General features: G+C 36.3%; 1 protein-coding gene across 1 annotated transcript; it reads right to left on the bottom strand.

Moving 5' to 3' along the window:
- Nucleotides 1-1739: 1739 nt before the first annotated feature.
- On the bottom strand, nt 1740-7947 carry LOC136320015 (natural killer cells antigen CD94-like). Its single transcript, XM_066253167.1, has 6 exons — nt 7781-7947; nt 6539-6631; nt 6342-6404; nt 4649-4800; nt 3357-3460; nt 1740-2190 (listed from the first exon to the last, which is right to left on the bottom strand). Exons 1-6 carry the CDS (start codon nt 7785-7787, stop codon nt 2070-2072), a joined length of 540 nt encoding a protein of 179 aa, XP_066109264.1. The 5' UTR covers nt 7788-7947; the 3' UTR covers nt 1740-2069.
- Nucleotides 7948-12188: the final 4241 nt, after the last annotated feature.

Below are 12188 nucleotides of genomic sequence, written 5' to 3'. Positions count from 1 at the left end.
AATGTGAAAAGTAATAATTTAACCTATATTTGGGTGTGGCTAAATTTTAAAAGTTTACATGCATCCTGAATAAAATTTGTTAAAGTAGATCATCATTGGTACACTACAGAGAAAACCACTCTAAGCAGAAAACAAAACTGAAGAAACAAGAAACTCAGAAAAAAATTACATTATGAGAAGAGGTCAGGAAGATGGGAGAGTTCGGGCAGAAAACTATTGATTTTTATTATAAACTTATCTATACTGATTTTAAATTGAATTTAAAATGTATTATTTTGTGGGCCCTGGCCGGTTGGCTCAGTGGTAGAGCGTCGGCCTGGCGTGCAGGAGCCCTGGGTTCAATTCCCGGCCAGGGCACACAGGAGAAGCGCCCCTCTGCTTCTCCACTCCTCCCCCTCTCCTTCCTCTATGTCTCTCTCTTCCCCTCCCACAGCCAGGCTCCATTGGAGCAAAGTTGGCCCGGGCGCTGAGGATGGCTCCATGGCTTCTGCCTCAGGCGCTAGAATGGCTCTGATTGTGGCAGAGCAACGCCCCAAGATGGTCAGAACATCGCCCCCTGGTGGGCATGCCAGGTGGATCCCGGTCGGGTGCATGTGGGAGTCTGTCTGACTGCCTCCCCATTTCCAACTTCAGAAAAATACAAAAGAAAAAAAAAAAAGAAAGAAAAGCAAACAATTCAAAGAAAGTTGTTTGATTATGCAAATTAAATGCAAAACCAACTTTTATTTCATTGGTGAAAATGCACTATTCCATTCAACCAGAACTTTTCATATAGAAATTGAAAAAAACAAACTCTGAACTGTAATTGGGAGGCCACAGAAATTCTCTTCTCTCAGTGAAGATGATTTTTAACAAAGATAACTCTGAAAGTACTGGAGTATCTGCACGTTCCCTGATCCCCTAAGTTTTGTGAGCAGTGTTTACAGATCATGTATCATAGAATTGTACACTTGTAAACTATATAATCCTATTAATTAATGTCACCTCAAGAATTTTAATTAAAAAATTCTTTAAATCAACTTTGGATTTTTAATTATGATTTCATTAAAATATGATTTTAGCAAAGAAATAGAGATATCAATATAAATATTTTAAGATGTATGTTCTACAGTTTAAAAAAAAGAAATTGGCTTTTGAAATCTGTAAATTTGGGAGAAATTCCATTCAGGTCATATACATCAGACCTCATTGTGTTCTCACCCTTCTTTGAAACCTTTCAATAAAATTATATGCTTCTTTCCCCCCACCCTCCAAAAGGGAATTGTTTGGTTTTGACAAACTTTTAGAAAAGTGATTTGTTTGGGTTTTTTTAGAAAATAGTTTTAGGATTGATTAAAAATTAAGATTTTTCAATGCACTTGTGAACTTTTTATTAATTGATAAGCATAAGGCAAGAAAAATCTGCAGAGAAAAGAAATAGGTATTGTAAATTTATGTTTTCAGGACTTAGATGCTTCACAAAATCTGAAAGCAATCACCTGAAACCGCTAATTTGGCCAAAGACGTCTGATTGTTCTACAGAACTCAGGAGCATCAAGAGAGGACTCATGTGTGTTTCCTTCTGAAATCAGATGATACACATGAGAAAACTGTCATATGGCACTTGCAGCTCTAAATGAAAACCTATAGATGTATAGATATTCAGAAAGAACAAGCTTTTGGAAATGTAAAATGGGAATTCCCAATTTAGTACGTCACACATAGATCTGAAATGATGTTGACGTATTTTTTTTGTGAGAATTGTTTTATTTAAGTTACTGCAGAACGTTATAAAAGAATACATGCATTAAAATGAAAATAAAATATATTATATTCAATATTGAAAATATGCATTAAATCAAAATACTCATGAAATTCATCATCTTGATGCTTTATAACCTCAAGTATAAGTGCACAAATTTTATTATTTTTAGACTACATGGTTTCAAATACATGAATATTGTATGATAAGACATTGTGAAACATTTTACAGATAATTTTACAGTAGATAATTAGTATTACTATAAGAGATAAACTTACTACTTTTAGTAATACTGTACCTTCATTACCCACCCTTTCTGCCCTAATATCTAAATAAGTTGTTGTTTACAAATATAATAATTTTCTTTTTTGCAGGGTTCATCCAAAACACTTTTGGTTGGGCTATATGACATGCAGTCCCTTGGATTTTTATGTCTAGTGAATGATAATCTGTAATAAAAAATATATATATATGTTATCATATGGGAAACAAAATGAGAAAGTTCAGGAATGGTGCTTTTTATTAAATGATAGTACTTTCTAAAGCATTTGAATGATATAGTCACATAATGAGTCATTGTATTTTTATCTTTCAATAATCACAGTTTTCACTATTTCAAGTACAATAGTCCAAAAACTCAGTTATTGCCCTAGTAATGAATAGTACTGAGGCCAGAATTTTTTTCATTGCTATTAACAGCTTTGATAAGTGATAAACTTTGCATTGGTTTTGTTTAAAGGTATATTGATTAACTTAGTAAGAAAACCAATAAGAGCATAAAAGTCAGCCATGTATAATGCTGCAAACACAGTGTTTATAAATGAAAATGAGATTTTTAAGATTACTAATATACAAAACTAAGCCTAAAATATTTAAAGCATGAGGGATGTTGAGAACACTGGACTCCACCATAATAAAGAAAGCAATGGACCCTGGACAGTTGGCTCAATGGTAGAGCATCAGCCTGGCACATAGATGTCCCAGGTCTGATGCTCCATCAGAGCACACAAGAGAAGCGCCCATCTGCTTCTCCACCCTTCCCCCACTCATTTTTCTCTTTCTTTTCTCTAGCCAAGGCTCCATTGGAGCAAAGTCAGCCAAGCACTGAGAATGGCTCCATGGCCTCCGCCTCAGGCACTAGAATGGCTCTGGTTGCAACAAAGCAAGGGCCCAGATGGGCAGACCATCGTCCCCTAGTGTGCTTGGGGGGTGGATCCGGGTGGGGTGCATGTGGGAGTCTGTCTCTATACCTCTCGGTTTCTCACTTCAAAAAAAAAAAAAGTAATGGCTCTCCTGTGTTTCCTGGACAGCTTTTGTGTGTGAGCATCTGTGCATGTACAGCACAGCCGAGTACTTGGACCAAGGCAAGAAAAAAACAGTTATATATCAAAACCTCTTTAATGGTCACAAACACTAACTTCATGTCAGTTGTGCATATACGTGGATGTTCTAGATGGGGCTAAAATCGTTACTCACATGTATTTATTTTCTTTTCTGTATACACATACCTTAGGTAGGTTATCAGAGCTACATTGTTCACATAGGTTTCATTTTCCGGTAGGATCTAAGAATAAACTCATAAAGAACTGAAAAGACCTTGCAGCCAGAAACTTACTGATCTTGGGAGAGAGCAGAGCCATCCTCCCACAACCAGGCACCATGCTTTTCACTGTAAGAAAGTCCAATCCAGTAAAAATAGGTATTGGATTTCATAAAATGCTGTTTGGAAACAGAGACAAATATTAGCTGAATTTCAGTTTACTCTGAGAATAATGAACTTTCAAAAAAGTCAGTGTCTAGCGTAAGATAAATATAGCCTTTAAATCACTTAAACTGAAATAATTTTTAACCTCTAATATAAGAAATATAGTCACATGACCCTTGTTTTTCATTAATCAGTTTCAATCATTTATGGAGAAAGAAATCTAATTTATTGAGGAAATGAATAATTTTATAAAGACAATTATAGTTTTTTTAGAGCACTTTCTTTGTAGAGGATCAACAATCAAGTCTGATCCCAAATCAGCAGTACCTTAGGAATAAATTTTATGTATAACTTACTCAACCTATACTCTGTTCAGGTTCTTCATACAGCTAAAGAAAATTTCACATTTCCTTAAGCAGTGGGCAATTTTATGATCATGTTCTCCATAATCACATCACATAATATCCCAGAATGTTGACAACAGCTATATAATTACAAAAGAAATTATAAATTTAATTATAGCAAAAAAAATTACAAAGTTATTTAGTGCAGTGGTCCTCAACCTTATTTGGGCCACAGACCGGTTTAATGTCAGAAAATATTTTCACGGACCGGCCTTTAAGGTGGGACGGATAAATGCACAAAATAAAATTATGCAACTGGCGTAAAAACTGTGGTATTTTTAAATATAATTGTCGAACTAACAAAACAAGCTTCAAGAGTGAGTCTTAGACGGATGTAACAGAGGGAATCTCGTCATTTTTAAAAAATAAAACATCGTTTAGACTTAAATATAAATAAAACTTAAATAATGTAAGTTATTTATTCTTTCTCTGCGGACCAGTACCAAATGGCCCACAGACCGGTACCAGTCCGTGGCCCAGGGGTTGGGGACCACTGATTTAGTGGACCTTTGAATAAAAATAATGACTCATTATTTATTTTTAAAATCTCTCAAAAAGTCTCTTCTACTTTATCTGGCATTTATCTTGATTTTTTTATTATAATATAAATCATTGAAAAATTCTACATAAATTCTATAATAATTATTTTAAGGTATAGGAAATTAGTAAGTTATTAGTTCAAACATAACCATCCAGTTACTATCTGATTAAAGACTTGATTCAAAGTATTCAGTTTACTTAAATAATGTATATCCCTAGGTCAAAATAAAATAGAGAAAATCAGAATTAAATACATGCCAATTCATCTCTGTTTAGCAATTGAAGTAGACTAGAATTTTGAGAAGCACAGAATTTCTTGCTTTCTGACCAAGTTTTTTGTTCATTAGAAATGAAATAACAGTTGCATTGGTAACCAATCCACTTTTCTTGGCAAGAACAGCAGCCAGAACCTAAGAGAAAAAATAAAGCAAAATTGATAGCATTGAAGATTCAATATAACCAATGGTAACTCTCATTCAGAAGTTATTTGCTATTTATTCTTTTTTATATAAATATTATCAATAATCTATTAAGTATACCACAATTCAGAGATAGTAATGAGACTAAGACTTGAATTGTTTTCCTCATGGGGATTATATCTTAGAGATAGAATCAGGATTATATAACTTTCTCATGAGATTATATTCTAGAGATAGAGTCAGAATTATGTGATTTCCAATCATTTACTAATTATACTTAATGCTAATTTGGGAAAGTATACCCAGGAAGTTTAATATGTTAAAATATTGTGTAGCAGAGTGTAAGATGGGAGCACTTAGAAGGACTTCTCTTGAGAAAGTGACCCAAAGTTGAGTATTGCTGTGTATATAAAAGTAGACTCAATGAAAGAGAAGTTTAAGAGAGGGAGACATGTTAGCATACTTCCTGAGTCAGAAAAAATATGGTACATAGGGATAAGTTTAATATACGATTATTTATTTTCTAAATGCTATTCAGAAAGCAATTAGCTTTAAATCCGATAATATAGTTTAGAATGATTCTAGAATGATAGTGTCTTAAACATTTACTATCCTCAGCGATAAAAGTCATGATACATGGTAGGTACTTAAATCTTTGTCAAATGAATGATGCTGAAGTTGTAGCATAGAATGGTGGTCACAGAGGCTGTGAAGTGGTGACAAATGGGGAATATTCATCCAAAGGTTAAAATATTCCAGTTAAAGGATGAATAAGTTTTGGGAATCTACTGCATAGCTTTGTGATTACAGTTAATAATACTGTACTGTACACATGTAAGTTGCTAAAAGAATAGACCTTAAGTGTCTCAGTACAAAAAAACAAAAGGTGATTATGTGAAGTGATGGAGTTGTTAGCTAACATTATGGTGTCAATCATACTGCAATATATAAGTGTAACAAATCAACAGAAGGTACACCTTAAACTTGAATAATGTTATATGCCAATTTTGTCTCAATACACCTAGAAAAATACTAAAAAGATATAAGTAAATTGTTATATAATCACGGAAGATGGTGAGACAACTTGGAGAACTTTTGAAACAAACACATTAAAAAATTGCACTTTGAACTGGATTTTACTGGTTAAAGTTCTGCACTATATTCTGAGTCATGCAAGAAATAGAAGCAAAGATAAAGAGATATAACAGTATAAGTTATGAGCAAACAAAAGCAGATAATTAGGATTAACTGTAGTTTGTACTAAATTTATTTTTTATTTGTTACTTAAACATGAACACTCACACAGGAAAAATGTCATTTCAGGTTAATATTTAATTTATTAATTAAATATATAATTTATTTGCATACTCAATGTAATCTAAAATTTCTTATTGTAGAGAACAATGACATAAGACTATTCTACAATTAATAGGTGAACTTGTATTACTATACACAATTCTACCATGCTTCTACGTAAGAAAAACAAGAAACTATTCTACCAACATAAAGGTTTTCCAAAGTATGCTACCTACCTTCCTGGAGCTCTAGGGGGTGTCCTGGAGATGATGTTGGCTGAATACTTTGTTTATCTAATTCTATAAGAAATGATTAGAATTAGGTACAAGTTTGTGAAATACCACAATATTACATATTAATAAAGTGAAACCTTACATATTGAATGGTTTCATCACAGTTTTGATCTTTATATAAACTTGTTTAAAAAACTTACTATTTTTTAACATAATTCCTAAAGTAGCCATCAACACAAGGCATGTTACTCCGAAAAATGCAGAAATCAACCTCCAAGGAGCGGTCTGAAACGCTATAGAGAAAGAGAAGTAGGGGGATGAGTTAAATAATAAACACAGGGGCTGAAGTCGTTAAAAAAAGTCCTTGCAGAAACCAAGGATAAAGGATCCAAAAACTTCTTCAGTTTGCTAACTGAAACATTTTGTCAATAAAACATTGGAAAATGAAGGCATTCATTTAGAATTCCACCCAATAAAAAGAAAAAATATATGTAGCACTTTATTCTTCTGAGAGATCATTCATACCTTTTGTTCCTTACCAGATCTGTCTCAGAAGAGTGGATTTAACACCTTTTTTTAGACTTAGCAAAAGACTGAGCAAATGAGCTCAGATCTAAAGTAAGAAGAGATAAACAGGCACCAAGATCTGTTTTATGGGCTTACATAACAGACATTTACTTTTATTTTTCTCAACAAATATCACAAAATAGTAGTATGATTCTAATTCGGCAGGTGGAAAAATTTAGAATCCTTTAATAATGTTAGTTTCTTAAGATATCAAAACTAGTCATTGCCCGTCAGACATCCATGAAAATTTGTCGAAAACCAGAGTTTTTATTTAACATTCTCCATCATTGTCAAAATACCACTTGGGACATGCCCTCCTTCTGATCCCAGTGCATTTGCGGCTCTGAGAAAGATCACATTCTCATGGATTGTAGAGATTTCAGAGACAAGAATACATACGTGTATCTGAACGCACTGTGAGGAGAGGTTCCCCAACCAATGCATAGGCAATGCCTTGAGGACCGGGATTCATTACACAGTACATTGCATTATGATACATAAACAACCAATTTTTTTTACAAAGACATTATATTTTCTTATACCAATAATAACTTGCTTACTGTCATTTTTCCAAAACAATTGAACATTAAGTAATTGAGCATCAACCTTAGCACACTCCCAAAGACTGCTGTCATGAACAATAGTCCAATGTGTCAAACTATCAATCCGACTGGTTTTTGGATGTCACAACAAAAATGATAAATTTTTATATAGCACTGGTAAAGCATTGTGTCATTGATATTTGGTCATTGTTATCTACTCTATGCTAGAATTATGTTCCTCATAATTTAACCTGGTAAATTCATTCCCCACTTAGAATTTAGAGCTTTCCCTTGCTACATCTATTTTTATTTTATGACTGGGACCTCACATACCTGCCATGAGAAGCGTTGTTCCAGCGTCGATGCAGATAACTCACGATGTTGGCTTGCTCCAGAACGCTGGCGGATCACGGAATTGAGCAGAAGTCTGGGAACCAGAAAATTGCGTGAGGAAATTTAAAAGAAAAAGAAAACTTGTGTATTTAAGTGATCTTGAATCATCTTTGGTGAGACACAGATGTATAGTATGAACAAAAGACAGTAAATCACTAGCTTTTATAATGTTCTTGAACCACAATACAGGAAATACTTGTGCAATTGTACTTGTGTAGTGTGAACACCGACAATCATAAATAGAGGTGAGAGGAAGTATTTTTTTCAATGTTTGAATATCAAAATCAACTTTAAAATTATTGAAACATAGTACAGTTATGTTAACTAGTGTCACCCTAATAAATTCAATTAAAAATTGTTAGACATAGGAAAAAAGTGATCAAACCAAACCTAAATTTACTTAGTGAAACGAAATTCCCTACAGGGTATTTCTCTTTTAATAATGAGAAATATTTATAACATTCCTGTGCTATTCAGAGTTTAAAGCACTTGGCATATCTTAGTTCATTTATTTATAAAAATGACTTAAGATGAAGATACATAAATGTACTCATTTTAGTGATACGAAGACTAGGATAGCGCTCAATACCTGACCAAGGTCAGCAAGTTTGAGACTCAGGTTTTCTCCAGAGCACACATGCAATATATTTCAAATCAAACTTACATCTGTCTATGTTTCGTGATTTTGATTTCTTTTTCCTAGCACAAAGTGGATGATATTTCCATCCCTCATTATGTGCTTCTGATCCCTGCTGCATAACCCAGCTATGGAAGGCGAATATAAAAAATATAGAGCTAGACTGGGGTGGAGGCCATGGAGCCATCCTTAGTACCCGGGGTGGCTTTGCTCCGGTGGAGCCTAGGCTGCGGGAGGGGAGGTGAGAGGCGGAGAGGAGGGAGAGGGGGAGGGGTGGAGAGGTAGATGGGAGCTTCTCCTGTGTGCTCTAGCCAGGAATCGAACTGGGAATCCTGCACACCAGGCCAATGACTCCTATGGGTCTACCATATCATGCTTTTTACTTAAAAAAAAAAAAAATTTACATTTCTTTTGAAGGCTGATGAACAGGAGACACCAAATCTTTTTCTCCTGCAAACTACTGCCTTCTTTATTAGATCCAGCTAATAACACTGTTTTGTCTTTTTCCAAATAGCTCCAGATATATGGAAAAGATTTATATAGGCGGATGGGGATCCTCAAACCCCTCAGCGAGATCTTCTGAGCATGGCTTTTAAGATACCTAGAGGCAGAAAAAGCCCAATAGAGATCAGGGGAACTACCAGCTTTTAGGATATACCCTTAAAGGCTCCAACGCCCCAAAGGGGTCTCATAGGATGCCATCTGGGTCCTACTTCAATAGTGGAAAGGAAGGTCATTGAGCTAAATAAAGCCTGCCAGGCCGTGGCCGGTTGGCTCAGCGGTAGAGCGTCGGCCTGGCGTGCGGGGGACCCGGGTTCGATTCCCGGCCAGGGCACATAGGAGAAGTGTCCATTTGCTTCTCCACCCTCACCCCCTCTTTCCTCTCTGTCTCTCTCTTCCCCTCCCGCAGCCAAGGTTCCATTGGAGCAAAGATGGCCCGGGCACTGGGGATGGCTCCTTGGCCTCTGCCCCAGGCGCTAGAGTAGCTCTGGTCGCGGCAGAGCGACGCCCCGGAGGGGCAGAGCATCGCCCCCTGGTGGGCAGAGCAGCGCCCCTGGTGGGCGTGCTGGGTGGATCCCGGTCGGGCGCATGTGGGAGTCTGTCTGACTGTCTCTCCCCGTTTCCAGCTTCAGAAAAAAAAAAAAAAAAGAAAAAAACCTGCCAGGCTTACATGCCTCTGCTGTGAGGAAACAGGGACACTGGAAGGTAGGCTTCCCCCTCGCTCCTCTAAAGGAGGGTTCAGTCTATTCCAGCCCTGTTCCAGCCACCTATAACCTAACCTTGCCCAGAAAGCTGGGGTTTGCCACTGAAGGCTGAAGGTGCCCAGGGCCATCGGCCCCATCTATGACACTGTGGACGAGCCTAGGGTATTTCTTCCAAGAAGCAGGTAAACTGATCTCATTTGCACAAGGGCCACTTAACTATGTTTTGTCTGAATAGTCAGGTTTTTTATTCTTCCCTCAAAGATCTCTGTTGTGGGTGTTGATAGTCCTATTTTCTGCTGTTTTGCTTAATATATAGTGTTTCCTTTATCCCTCCTACCTCAACGTCCCACTCATATTTCAGGCTGGGACCTACTCCTAATTTAGAGCTCTCTTTCCCCCTTTTGCCAACTTATATTATGAATTTACCTTTGCCACCCAGCTTAGTGTATCCCAAGGTTCTCTTTACCACGCCACAGTCACAGAGCTCCAGGGAAAAGCAACCTGGTCTCAACTCTCCAGGTAGAGGAGAACAGAAGCTTCATATCCATGCATGCTGCAAATGGCTTTTCCAGTCTACCTGAATCATTACCAGCTAAAAGCAGCAGTCATTGGGACTTGGACATGAGCTGCAAAGTATAGAATGGTGACAACAATTCCAGTGCCATGCGGACTTTTCCTGTGTGGACTTCTCCTGGACTCCTGCTCCCTGTGACAGCTCCTAACAGACAGAACTGTGGTTGGGTTGCATTTTTTCAGGGATTTGGCATGGTGATGGGGCCAACTTGGACTTGGTGAACATGTTAAGGACACTACTTTTTTATGGATTCTTGCTGTATTGGCCAAAAGTTTGCTTAAAGGCTTTGAATCACTGTAAAAAAAAATAGGGGACTGGATAAAGAAGATGGGGCACATATACACCATGGTATACTATTCAGCTAGAGGAGATGATGACAACGGATCACTTACAGCAGAATGGTGGAATCTTGATAACATTATGCAGAGTGAAATGGGCGAATCGGAAAAGGACAAGAACTGCAGGTTCCATACATTGGTGGGACATGGAAGCGAGACTAGGGGACATGAACGGGAGTGTGGTGGTTGCGGGGGGTGGGGGTAGGGAGGGAGGGAGAGGAGAAAGGGGAGGGGGAGGGGTACAGAGAAAACTGGATGGAGGTGATGGAGGGCGATCTCTCTTTGGGGGATGGGTATGCAACGGGACTAAGTGACAAGATGGCCTGGAGATGTTTTCTTTGAATGTGTGTACCCTGATTTGTTGATGTCACCCCATTAAAATAAAATTTTATTTATAAAAAATAGAGAGAGAGAGCTAGAGTGACTTCCCATTACAGTTCCATGTACACACACACACCTGTGTCCTACAATTGTGTATGTAGTTTCTGACCACACTAGAGTGCTTCATTCACATGAGCTTTAAAAGCTTCCAATACTGTTTTCTCCATGTTAAATTCCTTTTGAGTCCTTTGAACATGGCTTCAATTACGCTATTATCTTTTTACTAGTGTTTTAATTATTATATTTTTACTGTGCTCTATTTTACTATTAGATTTTTATTTTACTGTGTTCAGATAATATAGTGATAGATGAAGTTACATTTTTTGTTCTTAGAAGAATAGCATTATTAGTGAGAAATTGAAATGTGGGACAGATATTCAGGTTAAAATATTTGAAAGTGATCTCTGATTTAGTGTGTGAAAATAAAATCTATGATTCATTCACACGTAAAGCAGACTCCCAAATAAGTTTGTCTTGTTTAAATTGTTTATTTTAAGCATTATAATATTGCTATAGATGAGCTTTTTCTGTTAAAGACAGACTTTTCACCCAAAAAGATAGAGGAAAAAATAAAAATAAAAAAAAGGATTAGGATTTTATTTTTTAGTGTCCAAGAAGTTAAAAGTTTTTCATCGTTTTATGCAGAGTGTGCTTAGATTTGCTTTTGCGGAACCACCAAAATTGATATTTAAATTTGAAACAGAATGTAAACATAATAGTTTAATATCATCCAAACTTTATGCAAATCCATATTGAGAGAGGTGATATACAATGATCTTTTGCCAACTTAAGTTTATTCATTTTTAGTTTTCATGTTGGACAAAGCTGAACTACCAGAAAGTGCATAATTTTACTTTTTTTGCCACATGTAAAATCACCTTAACTAACTGAATTATAAGATTTTGCCTTCAGATTTAGTTTTGAGATAATACAAATGTATGCCAGAATATGTGCAGGTGTTATTAGTATACTTCAGAAACTAACAGGACCATCTTCATTTGGAAGTTTTTATAAGTTTTCAGAACCATATTTGATGATACTTATCTAAAACATTGTCTTCTATTTTCATCTTAGTTCACTGACATAGAACTCAAAATTCATCCAAGATATGTTCAATTCAAGAAGATTAGGTTGAAGTCACAAAAAAAGTTAGTTGTGCACATATCTATACACTCACACAAAAGTTCTATATCGGACTGGGACTCAGAGGACC

Source organism: Saccopteryx bilineata, chromosome 1 (genome assembly GCF_036850765.1).
Source record: "Saccopteryx bilineata isolate mSacBil1 chromosome 1, mSacBil1_pri_phased_curated, whole genome shotgun sequence".
NCBI lineage: Eukaryota > Metazoa > Chordata > Mammalia > Chiroptera > Emballonuridae > Saccopteryx > Saccopteryx bilineata.
The sequence above is the reverse complement of the archived record's forward strand: the minus strand, read 5'-3'. Positions and strand labels throughout refer to the sequence as shown.

Bases quoted from the DNA above. Each gene is read 5' to 3' on its own strand.
- LOC136320015 (XM_066253167.1), bottom strand. The intron at 6,405-6,538 runs GTAAGTTTTTTA...CATTTCTTATAG, and splicing joins AGGAATTATGTTAAAAAATA to AATTAGATAAACAAAGTATT. The intron at 3,461-4,648 runs GCATGTATTTAA...GTTTCCAAACAG, and splicing joins TGCTAAACAGAGATGAATTG to CATTTTATGAAATCCAATAC.